Genomic DNA, 15,107 nt, shown 5'->3' with positions numbered 1-15,107 from the left:
ACAAGTATGGAATTTGACATTGGGTATATTGGTTGTGAAATTTTGGAGCAAGACCTTGGGTTGTGTAGTCTGTCCTAAGTCTGTGGAGTTTATCACACATGAGGTATTTCTCTTAATTTCAAATGAAAAGAAAGTGGGGCCAGAACGCATTCACGTGAATTTGCTAGTTTAGCGAAATTATGTGAATGCTCATTGCATTCGAACTGGCTTCCCATTGCCCCAAAATAGCATGCCATTGCCCAAATTTGTGTGTGGCAGTCTATCACACAATAATGTGAAACCACATGATTGCTTTCGGACTGACTTCCCATTGCCCAAATTTGTGTGTAGTGGGTTATCATGCAATAACGTTAAACCTCATGATTGCATTCAGATTGCTGTAGGATTATACTTCCAATTTCCCTTGTCTGATAAACTTCTATGTGTAAGTATGCCCTGCCTTTGAGCTTCTTCTCTTTCGGTGTTTTACAATTGGTCACCATTGGTGGTTGTGGTTATATTCAGTATTATGTTTTTAGTGATGTTTTATATTGTTCATTTTCATTTATTCCCCAAACAAGGACTTTTGGGGGCCAGGATCTATTGAACATGTCGCAAAATCAACTCCAGCATCCTGTGATGTTGCCTCTCTGTTAGCAGTGCCTGATAGATGGTTTCTGGCTTTGTCATGTTTCATCTTAGCAAAAGCCAAAAAGCAGCCAAAAAGCAGCCCAGAACTGCAACAGGCAATTGGAATATGATGCATTTTTGACAGCTCTTAGTGTCTTTCCTTGAGAAAATGATTTGTGGACCAGTGGTATACAGAAATAATAACTGAGAGATAAAAAATTAATGAGGTCTTGCAGCTCTTAATGCCAAGGAGAGATGTCCGTAGGAGAGGCCATGACCCAGCTTCAATAGACACCTGAAGGTAACTACGAAAATTTCAGTATTCCAAAGATTGGTGGACAAAGAGTGATAACCTGGAGCCGATGATGCTGACTCGCAGCATAAAAAGGAGACATGAATAGGAACAAGGAGGCACTAGTAATAGGCTGGAAATACTTATTGGATGTATTTAGATATATCCTACCCTTTCCCCAAGGAATTTAGAGCAGCATGCAGAGGTTTTGCTCAGTAGTAGCTTCCACTTTAGTGGGGTGATGAAACTTGTCTAGGATTTATTCTGAACTTTAGTGGAAGCTATCAGAGAAGATGCCAGCCACAAAAGTCGGTGGAACAGAAGGAATAAACTCTTCCAGAACATGGCCACATAGTCCAAAACCCCCACAAAAAAACATTCATATGGTTATCTACTCACCTTGGCTTTAGGCAAAGTCTTTCCTGCCTACCTTTGTCTCTCAATGGCCATCTTTAAGACTGAACTTGCCACCTCACCACCATACTCGCAGGTTTTGCATTTTTACATTGCTATTCATACATACAACCTCCTCATCCATAGCTATAATGGTCTATTCCTAAGCATTTCATTCCATGCATCTGATATAGTAGGCTTAAATCTTTGAAGCTTATCCAGTGAGCTGTGAAGACTCTACTGTTTTGCGTGTCCTTTACTTCTGCTCTGCTCTGGTTGTTCTTTTAAACTGGTCACCAAGTTTTAGAATTATTTTTAAAGATAAACTTGGATGAAGTTTAGCTGGTTTCCAGTTGTTTTCAGAAGGCCCTTTATAGATTGTGCAGCATCTCAGGGACTCTAGTGGGTCAAGAGGCAAATGCCTTGAAAACCTTAAAGCAATTAAATCTATTGGAGGTCTGTCAGTGCCAGGCAGAGAGTCAGTGTGGTGAAATGGTTTGAGTGTAGGGCTAGAAAATTGAGAGACTTTGGTTTAAATCATGGAAAAAACTGAGTAACCTTGGGCAAGTCACAGTCTCTCAGCCTCAGAGCAATGAATTTAAGTTTGTGCAAACCTCCTCTAAACAAATTTTGACAAGAAAACTCCATGATAACTTTGCCATGGTGTAGTCATAAGTCAAAAATGACTTGGAGACACACTGCAAGAACAACAGTGCCAGGCAAGACCACCATTGTGAGTGCAAGGATTAGGGGCTTGGGGCCCCAAACCTCCCCATTCCTGAAGTCAGTTCCAGACTGATTCTTGGTCTCCCTCAGATTAGCAGAACCCTTTTTAAAAAGGAAAAGAAAGATGCCCCCTGTGCATCACTTGATGACTGCAAGAAGAAGGGATGATCTGCCTGTAGTTCATCCCAGGTGGAAATAACATGAAATGAATTTAAGTGTGTGCACATATATATGTGTATGTAGAGCTTCCAGTTTATATCAATAGAATATACATCAATAGAAGTATAGTGTCAAGATCAAGGGAAGTAATTGTACCCCTCTATTCTGCTTTGGTCAGACCTAACCTGGAATACTAAAAACTTTCCTTTTCCGTCAAGCTTTCCCCCCCTATGAGTTGATGTTTTATTATCTGTTTTTAGATTGCTATTTGATGTTTTAACGCTGTTTTTGCTGTTTTTTATACTGTTTTTTAACATGTACACTGCTATGATCTTGAAAAAGGAATAGCGGTATATAAGAATTATACACACACACACACACACACACACACACTGTGTCCAGTTCTGGGCACCACAGTTAAAAAAACGAAATGGTGAAGGGTCTGGAAACCATGCCTTATGAGGAGTGACGTAGTGAACTGGGTTTAGCTTGGAGAAGAGAAGGTTAAGAGGAGACATGATAACTCAGATTAAATAGTTGGAAGGATGTCATATGGAAGATAGAGCAAGTTTGCTTTCTGCAGCTCCAGAGAATAGGATCCAGACTCTGGATAGGATTCCAGAGCAATGGATTCAAGCTACAGGAAAAAAGATTCCTCCTCAACATTAGGAAGAACTTCATGATAGTAAGAGCAGTTTGACCATGGAATGTGCTGTATGATGGAATCTCTTTTGGAGGTTTTTAAACAGAGGCTGGATGGCCATCTGTCGGTGGTGCTTTGACTGTGTCTTCCTGCATGGCAGGGGGTTGGATGTGATGGCCCTTGAGGTCTTTTCCAATTCTAGGTTTCTATTCAGTTTCTTTTTAAAAGGCATCTGGTATGAAAACAAGGTACATGGGGAGCGCATAACTAGTTTTAGAGAATAACTGCATCCTGGAAGGTGATTCCAGTCTAAAGCAAGGCAGGCATTCTCCACTTGCTTAATTGAAGGGAGAATTGTTTAAAAAATTCATATGCTGCAGCAGCATACATGGCAGGCAGGCCATTTTTACTCCAGCTGAAGATCTTCTGACTCCCCTCATGTTGATGTCCTAGCCTGTCAGCTGAGAGCTTGTGTCTATAGATGCAAGTTAGCAGGCAGGTTTTCCTCTGACAACATAAATTGCATTTTTAAAAAGATTCAGTGTTCCAGCCAGGTTCTGATGATGGTAAATTGGTAGTACAGCACAGCTGAGATAAAGATAACGTGGCATCTTACCTTCTAAAGGTCTTTGCCTTCTCCATTTCTCCAAGTGATGGGAAGTCCTCTGTCAGTTTTAATGGGTTGTAGGAGGAAATACTCTAGACATGTTTTGTACTATCTGCTTATCTTCAGATGTGTGGGTTGAGCAGAAAAACAAAGGTAGCTGTAGCCCAAATGCCACGTCAGTCTTCCAAATCCAATGGCTCTGAGGTAACCAAAGTGCAGCACTCCAGATTGCTCCAGTTTCAGCTATTGTAAATGCAATGCTAAATGCACCTGTGTAAAATATGCATGCTTTTTAAAAAAAAATGCGAACAGGAGCAATTGCAGGCTGATAATTCCTTTAATCACAGTTGTTTTACCTTTTTCCTTTTCAAAATTGTTTTAAATTATGCTTTCAGTTCAGGGGTATAGCTATGGGGGGGGGGGGGGGGGAGGAGGCATGAGAGCATTGTGTCCCAAATGAAAGTTTATTTGAGTTCCAACGTTTCTAGCATTTCAGTAACCTAACACTTCAGTTGAACTTTTAGAAATATAGTTTAGGCATCCAAAGAAAAGAGGGAGGCAAAATTGTCAAAATAATACAAACACAGCAAGTATGAGAGTTCTGAGTGTGAATAATTTTCAGTGTCTCGCTCGCTCTTTGCAATGCTATAAATTTGGGGAAATTCTAGGATAATTTAATTTGTCTTACTTCAGGAGCAAAGTTCTCACCCTCGCTTCAGCTGAATTCTGATTTCTTTCTTTTTAAACCTTTTAATTCAAATTGACTTTAAGCTGTCTTGTCACAAAAAGGGGAATATAAACCCAATAAATGTAATTAAGTAAGTGAGTGAGTAACAAACTAACTAACTAACTAACTGTGCTTCTTACAAAATCAATCCATTGAGCCAGTAGTGGAGTCTGATGCAGACTGTTGTTTTCCTTAGGATAGCTGCAAAGGGAGGAAAAGGTTAAACTCTCCTTTTCCCCACCTGCAGTTATTAGCCCCTGTTCTTATTTGCAAAAAATACAAATGCCTTTTAGAAAGAAAAGTGCATTTGATGTGATGACTTGATTGGCCCAGAAGCAGAGACTGTGTCAGAGTGTGGGAATGTGAAGACTGGATGTGAAAAACCCAGAATCAAGTTCCTACTCTGCTATTGGAAGGTCCAATTCTCAGCCCAACCTGTTTAGAGGTTTAAGTGGTGCTGACAAACAACACCATAGAGACCTGAATGGATTGACATAGGTTGTGTTTGCTCTCAGTATGTTGTCATTGTGGTATACAAAAAGATATAGGGGCTGAAATCCTGTTAGCATCATAAAGAATCATAGAACCACAGAGCTGGAAGGAGCCCCATGTGGCCACTGAGTCCAACTCCCCACTCAATGCAGGATCTCCAACTAGACTAGAGCATCCCCAACAGGTGGCTGTCCAGCCTCTTTTTGAAGACATCCAGAGAAGAACACCCTCACCACCCCTCTAAGCAATTGGTTCAATTACCAAAACACTCCATCAAGAAGGTCCTTCTAATGTTCAATAAAAATCTACTGCCTGTAACTTAAAACAATTAGACCTGGCTCTACCCTCTGAGACAGCTGAAAATGAATCTGCCCCCTCTTCTGTGATAACCCTTGAGATATTTAGAGGGCAATCATGTCACCTCTCAGCCTTCTCTTCACCAAGCTGAACATGCTCCTTCAGCCTTTCCTTATGTACATATAGGTTCCTTTACACATGCAACTGGACTTTCTTGGCCATTGCAGTGGCTGAATCCAGTTCACAGTTGTGCAAGTGGACTTCCATGGTTGCCCATACATGACCAGTGAGTAATTACTTGCCTTTGCCTTCTACTGATCCCACTCATTGGGCTTATAGAGACTGCCTGCACTGAAGCTCCATTACCATTTGACTGCAATTTCACATTCCCTTTTGCCCAAGGGGGCAATAAGGAAGTGCACTGATGGGTTGCAGACCTGTCATTCACAAGAAGAGTGGTGTAGTACAGCTACCATATAACTCTGTGGGCACAGATTTATGCCATGTAACCATGATGCAGAATTTCAGCCACAAAATTCCACAATGACAACAGATAAGTCTGGGACTTGCTTGACCTTGTTTTCTTTTAGGACATTGCCACATGAGGCAATAGTGATGGAACGGGAGTAGAATTACGACGTGACTCCTCCCCTTTTACACGATGTTGGCACTCATTCATTGCTGACCAGTTGTCCCATCGGTATTATTGATCAATTCCACATTAACTAGAGAAAGCTGTCAATGACCACCAATACTGCTACATGTACACAATTGTGAAAGTGTGAATTGCTTTAGTGTTACAGTGGTGAGATTGAGAGGCTGACACTGTGTGAGTGGGCATGTCACGAACCATTCTCCCTGCTTCTGTAACATAACAATGTAAACAGCTTCCTGTTTAGTGAAGATGGTTTTCACAGGATCCATTCATGCTGGATAAAAGAGCACATTGCTATCTACAGAATCAGTGATTCTAAATCTTAAAACAACAACATGGAACTCAAGAATCCTGAATCACCAGAAATAAATTGCCCAAAGAATCTCATTACTGGCCTGATCTCGTCATGGTAAGATTTCAGAAGGAAAGCAAAGCAAAGCAAAAGAAAACAACAAAACCCACTGCATGTGCAAAACAGGTTGTGTGTGTGTGTGGTAATGTACAGCGTGCAGAAAACTGAGACCAGAAACGTCCAGCACAAAGCAAGGACTATGGTGCTATAAAAAGCTAATATAGAAATACAGGTAATTGTTTTCATAGCATTATTGCTACCATTGTAATCACATTAAAGAAATTGGACAAATGCAGTGCTAGAGCACCTTGGTGCGGTAATGTCCTTAGTAATGTCCACTGCTGAAGGTTGTTTTTGTTTGTGTGAACAGTGTGCATTTTAAAGAAGCATATGATATATGGACATCCGCTATGCATTTAAAGTTTTCAAGTTTTCATATTTAATTTTGAGATTTTTTTAGACCTCTTTAATACACAAAATTCCTAATTTATGTCGAAGTGAATTCCTCTGCCAAACTAGATAGAAAATCTCACATTACAAACACGTCATTGCATAAGGGCAAATCTTTTTTTTTTTTCCTTTTTTATACAAACAGTAGCTGGTGATTGACGCTGGGATTGTTATTACATTTTAACTTTCTTTTTCAGGCTCATCTGTGTCGGCTTTGCTTGAGACCGGTGTATTTCTTTAGGGTATTCTCTGACTGCCTTTGCAGTTCTTCAATGTGAGAGTTTAAAACCAGTTCAAAGTCTTTAGCTCGTTTGTCTTCCTCTTGTAGGAACTTCTCTGTTGCGGTTGCAGGAAACAGGGTCTCTGGGGAAGACTGAACAACACACAAAGAATCGACACAATTAGGACAGATATAATTAACCAACGTTTCTTATTAGTCACTGTACAATATTCTGCTCTTTTACTTATGCCTGCAATCTGTTCTGCTGCATTAGCCACCCAGCTGAAATATATCCCATTGCAGTGCAGCAAGGTCTGTCCTGGTTTATTAATATTACTGCTCTTGACTTTGAAGAAACAAGAGTACAGCAATAATGCTTGGGTGGATCCATAATGCCAGTCTCCATAATACAGAAAGTGCTGGTACATCAGGGTTTAAAATGACAGAAGCATGACATAATTTTTAAACTGCCAGATCTCAGAGCCTTATACTGAGTCTCTTGTTTTTGTGGGTCATCTCCAGGTGGGAGACAAGGGTAATAATAATAATAAATTTATTTATATACCACCTTTACAAAAAGATCAAAGCGGTTTACAAAATTACATATAAACACATAAACTGCTGAAAATTATCCAGTTTTAGTGGAATCATTTCTGGGCAAGAGGAAAGGGACAACTGCAAATCTCCAGTTCACCTTGCAAAGCAGCAGGTTGCTACAATTGGCAAGGCTTAATAGCTTCAACTGCTACAACTTACAGACTCTGCAGGAGATGACCTATGTATTTACTTATTTAGCTTCCTTCTTCCTTCCTAGTCATTGCGGTGCCAGGGCTCACCCTCCACTCTGCTCTCGATCTACCTTCTGGCTAGAAATAAGTATGTTATATTAAATGTTCCCTAGCCCAACCCTTACCATCTGACTTGCTTCTGCAACATAGATATGTTTCAGTAACATATCAGACTTAATTTCTTCAGGAAAGTAGGTGCCGTAGTGTTCTAGATATGCATCTGGTGGTGTTGGAGATCTACCATCTGCAATGTGTTCACGCCCTCCGCTTGGTCTTTGAGGAGGCAAAGTGCAACTGCTCTCACTGTTGAAAATACTGCCTTGGCCATGCCAGGTAGGAATTTGTGTTCTGCAGCGTTCATAAGTAGCAGACTGTGTTGCCCATTCACTTTCACTCTCCACAGGTCTAAAAGATCAATGAAAAGGTTGATAAGCTGATAGCTACCGATCAGTGCAAGGACATATTGTTAACAAAATAAAGATTCTGTTACAAATTGTCCATTTAACATGGTTTTATAAAACTCTTCATGACACTTCATTTGGGGCTGATGAGAAAATGCAGCTTTGAAAATCAGTTGAGTCCAACTTTCAAATTCACATTATATTCATATCCAAACACAAGATATCAAAGTTCTTTTGAGAAAAACGTTGTCCAAAAAAAATCCAACATGATTACACTTTAATTATACAAACACATGAAGACCAATCCCACAGCATCTGCAATGTTTTAGGTGCAAATTTAATCTGAGACCATCTGCATGAAAAATGTCTCTACTACCAAGCTAAGTGCTTTCCTTAGATTCCTTCTCTTGAGTTCATTATGCAACCAACCAAAGCACTTGACTAATCTTGGGTCTGAATGCACTTTCACTGAAGAACACTGCGTATCATATAGATTAGTACATAGGGGAGATAATTTAAATAAGATATTTTGACACATTTTTGAAGGGATGAGTTGAAGTACAGTGGACGGACCCTTGTTATATGCTGCGGTTTGGTTCCAAGATCCCCCGTGGATAACAAAATCCGTGGATGCCCAAGTCCCATTAAATATAATGACAAAACAAAATGGTGTCCCTTATAAAAACTGGAAAATCAAGGTTTGATATTTGAAATTTATACTTTTTTGAACATTTTCAAACCATGGATGCCTAAATCTATGTATAAAAACTCCGTGTATAAGAAGGGCCAACTGTATCTCACTATGAGTACATCTACATTGGCCACTATAAAGCATCATGCCCCTGACCAACCATGGTAGCAACCACATGCATGGGTCAAATTCAGTATAACATTGTGTCTTTGTGTGCAGAGGCCAGCTGGGCTGACACCCTATTGGACCTGTGAGCCTGTCCTGTTTTTGGAGTGGCTGTTGCTGCTTCCTTTCTTAAGGGTAGGAGCTCCATATAAAGCCTACCCAGTGTGCTTTTGTTGAGGACAGAACAGGTACATGGACATGTGATCAACAAGGAATCTGGGTAGCTGTTTGTGTCCTGTTCTGTGCAGAAGCATGGTGCACCAGGCCAGCTTTATACGGAGCTCCTACCCACAAAGAAGCAGCAGTGGCAGTCCTAAATAAATAAATAAATAAATAAATAATAGGCCATCCACTTTCTCTGCACTACTCAGTGATGGTGTGGCTCGTCATGAGGAAAGACTTACGGAGCTGGGGATGTTTAGCCTGGAGAAGAGACAGTTAAGGGGTGATATAGCCCTGTTTAAGTATTCGAAAGGATGTCACACTGAGAATGGTGCAAGCTTGTTTTCTGCTGCTCCAGAGAATCAGACACAGAACAATGGATGCAAGCTACAGGAAAAGAGATTCCATCTCAACAGTAGGAGTAACTTCTTGCCAGTAAGAGCTGTTCGACAGTGAAACACAATTCCTCAGAGTGTGATGCAATCTCCTTCCTTGGAGGTCTTTAAACAGAGGCTGGATGGCTATCTGTCAGGGATGGTTTGACTGTGATTTCCTGCATGGCAGAATGGGGTTGGACTGGATTGCCCTTCTGGTCTCTTCCAACTCTGTGATTCTATGTGGACAACTGAGTCAGGCCAAATTGGACCTAATCCAGCTGTCCACACACCAAAAGAATCTAAGGTCACCCCAGGGTTTCCAGGAAACACTGAGATTTCTCCCAACTTTGTTTAGTTCAGAGAAATGTTGGGTTAAGGGCAGAAAAACATGGCTCCTCTCTGGAAGCAGCCATACTGTCAGCATTGCCAGCACCAGCTTTGGGGTGAGTATGGTGTTTTTCACTAGTGCAGACAAGCTCTATGTGTATATGAAATTACCCACTCTTTGAAATCACCCAGAAATGCCCTACCAAGAATCACCTCTGTGTAGGAGGACAGTGTTAGTAGCATATCTAAAATGATGAAATATGTAACCTAGCAAGATTAGACAATAGTGCATCTGCATACCTCCAACACTTCATAGAGGAAAGCCAGGACACATGTAGCCAAATGACATCAAGGTGTGGTCAAAAGGGTGTGGTCAGGCAACAAGACAGTAAAAATTATTGATGAGGAAGAATACACAAACTACTGTTTTAAGCACAAAAATCCTGGAATTTAGATTAGGAATTCTGGAAAAAATGGGGGGGGGGGAAATAAGCCAACTGAGAAGAGCAAGACTCTCCCTTCTTTCCCTACCGCTGAGTTAATTGAATGCAAGCTACTTTTGCACTCTGAACTATGTTTGCAACAACTGAAGTAAGTCAAAGATGAAGGAGGAAAGTAGTGGAGAGGAAAGAAACCAGGATATTTTAAAAGCAATTGAGAAAGTGGGGCAACAGTCTCAGTACCAAACTGGGACAGCTGGGGATATGCATCCCACTCTCAGTAAAATGCCAGAAACTTTTTTTTCTTAGAGCAGGCCTGCTAACATTTAACTCACCAAACCAATGGCACTTCCAAGATTGCCATCATGCCACCAATCCCTCAGTATTTTATCCTTTTCACAGCCTACCAGATACTTGACAGCTTCTGTATTTTTTAGGGATATAAATCCTTCCTTTTCTCATTCCTGCACTTGAGAATGAGAAACCACATAGTTTTACCAGCAAGGAGGTAAAGTACTTCTGGTCTTTATGGCAAGTGTGCTTACATTTTCAAGAACTGTTTGTACAAATTGTACAAGAGTGCAATTTCACAAAAACTACAATGTTGGTGATAATTATGCAAAACTGCCATATTTTCGACCCAGCTTTCCCATTAGTCAGCCACTGTCTAGTTTTTTTCATCATTATGGTTTGTTGTGTATGCATGCTTTGCTTCACCAAGAAATTTTTAAAAAGCACTCTTTGCCAGGATCTTGTACTGGTAAGAAGTCTCGCAGGGTCTGGAGGTTACTGGTCTAGTTGAGAACAAGATCTTTTTCTTAATATTCCCCATATCCCTAGCCTTATTGCGATTCTGTTTGGCTACTATGCGTGGTTGCTGAGACGTACACAGCTTGGTGAATCACAAGCATTCAGATCTAGCTTGTCAGTCTTTCCAGTATGTTTTATAAGCAGTTCTACTGTAAGCAATTGTGTTTTTACATATTTTAAAGATACTTGGTTGAATGGATGGATCTTACAATATTTTGTCTGTTGGAATGACTTTGGAGGTAGTTCTGAAGAAATAAAAAATTGGGAACCATTTAGCAAACAAGTAAACATTGAGACTGAGGTCCAAAACAGACTGCAGAAATAATCCAGTTTGAGACCACTTTAACTGCCCTGGCTCAATGCTAGGGAATCCTGGGAACCATACTTTTGTAAGACATTTAGCCTCTATCAGAGAGAACTGGTGCCACAATAAACTACATTTCCCAGGATTCCCTAGCACTGAGCCAGGGCAGTTAAAGTGGACTCAAACTGGATTATTTCTGCAGTCTGTGAAAAAAATCAGGAAGTGGTTGTAAATTATGAGAGCCATGTATTGCACTGGCAGATTTAATTTGTTTAGGTTGATTTCTGTTGCCAGTGAGTAGCAGTTCAATTATTGTCTTGTTGTCTGCTTTTCAAGGACTTTCCCTCATCCTTACATTAGTCCTCATCTTTATGTTTATTTACAGTTACCGGAGAACCATCTTACTGTCAGGAAGCTGAAAAAGGTGGGTGCAACCTAAACAACGGAAGGAAGCTTTCTTTTCACATGAAGAAAATGGGTCTGTTGTGTTTTCTGTGTGTGGATGTAATGAAGGCCAGAGATATTGCTTTCCCCATAATATCTTGTCTCTGCTGGTTGGTTATAATGTTAGAATCATCCTAGGTTTGTACATTTTCACATATGTCTGAATTTTGTGACTGTAAGGAGAAGAATCCACCATCCTCCTGTTGTGTGACTTCAAATTATTTCTAATTTATGGCAACACTAAGTGACACTGTAACTCAGCTTTCTTGGCAAGATTTGTTCAGAGGCTGTTTGCTTTGCTTTTCTCAGAAGCTGAGAGAGTGTGACTTGCCCAAGGTCACCTAGTAGGTTTCCATGGCTGAGTGGAGATTTGAACCCTGTTCTCCAGAGTCATAGTCTAACACTCAAACCACATTGCTTCCTTAAAGGTTGAATAGTAACAGGAAAACCCCCCACAAGGGACCATTTAATCTAGCATTCAGTCTCCAGTACTCCAGAAAGTTCACAAATTGGAGGTAATAGCTCTCTCTTTATGTCCCCAGCTCCAGATGGTGAGAAATAAACAGCTCCTTACACAACTGATGTTTGATTTAACAGTCAGGGCTAGTGAGCACCGACAGGCCTATCCCCTCTCCCAAAAGCTACCCAGACTTACTTCCTTTTTAAAATGTACCATCACATCTTGTGTCACTGAAATCCATCAATAAACTTTTGTTAGATATTAAGAAGCACTTTGCCTTGCCTGTCCTGAAAATGTTGTTAACTAAATTCATTGTGTAAGAAGAAGCTTTCTGAAAAGCCAGTTGCAATCTTATGCTGGGTTTTTCTTGTTGGGTATATGTTTAAAATTCTAAGCAGCCACAATCTGGATCAAACACAGGTAAAGGTACTTGTGTTCATTTGGTTTTGCTTTCCATTGGGCAAACATTACCAAAAAGAAACATGAACATAAATAGCACAAACACATTAGCATGGCATCTGGATATTGCCAATTACAACCCCCTTTACAAAAGCCCACCACATGTTCTCTATTTTTACTATCCAAAAGATATCCTTTTTGCCCTTCTATTTCTTGGCATAATTGCCATGGAAACAGAAAGCAAATTAAAATAGAAAAAGGATGGTTTACATTCACAATAAAATAAAATATGCCCTAGAGTCAAAAATACGCTAGCAGCAATTGCTTGGTTTTGGTTCGTTTGCTTCTGCTTGATGTTTGGTAATATAACCGTATCTTGTCGTAAAAAGGTTGGTGCCTTCCACAATTCACGAAGTCAAAAGACAGCATTGTCACAATCAACTTGATTCCTAGCATTCCTGGTATGTGTCTAAAACTGTACATGAAGCACATGTTTGTTGTCATGTTCAGACATCATAATTTGTAGCAGAGCTCAGAAGAAGCAAAGTGCAAGTAAAAGTTATCTCTAACAAGCTACTTTGGGAGGGAATAAGGTCATGACAAAGTTACATTTTAAAAGCAATGTCACAAATAGGAGGAATGTAAAAAAATTATTTGTGGTTGCAACAAATAACATTTACAGTACAGTACTAGTTTTCTTTTGGTTTTGTTTTAAGGACATTTTGAGAAACATGTCAAGTGGAAGTGTTTCCCTTTATGCCATTCTTATCAGTTTCATTCCCCCTCCTTAAGGTGATGAAAAAGTAGTGAAAAATCAAGAAACAAGCAAGGGACAATATAATAGGATACAGCCATCCATTCATATCTATGGGTTCTTTATCCATGGGTTCAACTATCCATGACTTGAAAATATTCCATGAATATACAAATCCCCAAAAGCAAACCTAGATTTTGCTGTTTGATATAAGGGACACCATTTTACAATGCCATTGAATATAATGGAACTTGAGCATCCATGTATTTTGGTTTCCACAGGGGGACCTAGAACTAAACCCCAGCACATACCAAGTGGATACCCACTGTACTATTTTTCCTGTAGTCTTCAACAATAATGAGTTGTATTCTGTATCAACAAGTAGCTAAGGAGGAGATCTATTCTGTAGCACAGATGGTCGCTGTTTCCAACAGATTGTGGAGGGAGACTTGGGCCCACCTACCCACACAATCCAGTGGAAACACCAATCCCCTGTTCTCCCATTGCCAGCAAAATGGATCTCCTCCTTCCCATGCAGCTAATACCCATAAAGTGGACTGGGGGGGGGGAGTTACAATCATGGCAACAGTGTCACAATCATGACTAAGTTGCAATCCTAAATATGGAACAGTTGAGTTAATCTAGGTAACTGGTCTGTATTCATGACTGCTAGTTAGTCACAATTGTAGTACTATTGCCACAAGTCTAATTCTTCTCCCAACGCACTTTAGTGGGCATCAACTGCACAAGGAGAAGAAGGTCCATTCTGCCAATGAGCATGGGGAGGTCAGGCCAGGGGGAGGTTACTTTGTTATGTGTACTCAGCAAAATAGCTGATACAGAATACTGGCCAATTTTAGAGTTTGTAATAGGTTTGCCTTAGAGTCACCATAAGTTGGAAAGGACTTGAAGACGTACAACAACAACAAATAAGTTTTGTACATAATACAAGTGGCTAGTGAGTGGCCTTGCCTCCATGTTCCAATAGCCATTGCTGTGTCCTATGAGGGAAGGAAGAGCAGGCAACATTGGCTGGACTTAATCCCCTCCTGAGACTGCCATCTCCTTTTCCTTGTGTGTCCTGTTTTGTTTAGATTGTAATCCTGAGGGTAGGGAACTGTCCAATTGATTATTTGCAAGCTGTCCAGGGAGCTTTATTGGATGAAAGATGGGGCATAAATGCTCTAAATAAATAAATAAAGGATTACTTTATAAAAAGTAACTTCCCAATCTCTGATTTGTGGATGATCTGTTCTTGAATCACATGTTTCTTTCATAGAAATTCAGATTTGTATTTACCCAATGCAAATATCAAGTTCAAAATACGTTCCATCAACAGCTCCAGTTATGATGCCATGTTCACATTACAGCATGCTCTTCAAGTCAGCTCTTGAAGCTTAAGATAGCTCAGCGCATAAAACAGAGCCCATGAAGAAGCAAAGGGGCTGGCAGTTTCAATACACAGATCTATTCTGACAATCAGTCAAAATATTTACTTCCCCTGGAGGAGAGAGGAAGGCGGTGACCCTTAATTTATAATTTTATAATTTATTTTATAAATGCATCCATTTATTTTATAATTTATTACTTTATATTTATAAATATAATCATTTTATAAAAATGTGGCGATGTTGTTGCTAAAGATAATACGAATATAGATATATAGTAGATCGTGAGCAGGGAGGCAAGGGTCCAAGTTCAGGCAGGTCAGGGCGCGTACAGCAAGGAAGCCTCTGCTATCGGCCAAGAACCTTTTCCTTAGGATTTTATTTTTTTAATTATTTTTTATTTTATTTAGTTTATTTTATATAATTTTTTAATTATTATCAAAGCACTAGGATTGCACTTTAACTACTCTGGCCCTGAGTCCCCAGTTTTCTAGAGGTCATCTCAGGCAGGAGACCAAGGTGCATATTCTCTAGTTTTGGTGGCCTCAGCTCCAGTCAAATAAAAAAGACTGCAA

General features: G+C 40.1%; 1 protein-coding gene across 1 annotated transcript in view; it reads right to left on the bottom strand.

Moving 5' to 3' along the window:
* Window positions 1–6,367: 6,367 nt before the first annotated feature.
* DEUP1 (deuterosome assembly protein 1) overlaps window positions 6,368–15,107 on the bottom strand; it is a 48,659-nt gene continuing 39,919 nt past the window's right edge. The window contains exons 7-9 of the mRNA XM_042456997.1: window positions 9,035–9,090; window positions 7,536–7,815; window positions 6,368–6,775 (exon numbers count right to left, since the gene is read on the bottom strand). Of these exons, the coding sequence (XP_042312931.1) occupies window positions 6,602–6,775; window positions 7,536–7,815; window positions 9,035–9,090 (510 nt within the window). The 3' untranslated portion in view covers window positions 6,368–6,601. The remainder of the gene's footprint in view (window positions 6,776–7,535; window positions 7,816–9,034; window positions 9,091–15,107) is intronic.

The sequence above is a fragment of the Sceloporus undulatus genome, chromosome 3 (assembly GCF_019175285.1).
Source record: "Sceloporus undulatus isolate JIND9_A2432 ecotype Alabama chromosome 3, SceUnd_v1.1, whole genome shotgun sequence".
NCBI classification, from domain to species: domain Eukaryota; kingdom Metazoa; phylum Chordata; class Lepidosauria; order Squamata; family Phrynosomatidae; genus Sceloporus; species Sceloporus undulatus.
The sequence above is the reverse complement of the archived record's forward strand: the minus strand, read 5'-3'. Positions and strand labels throughout refer to the sequence as shown.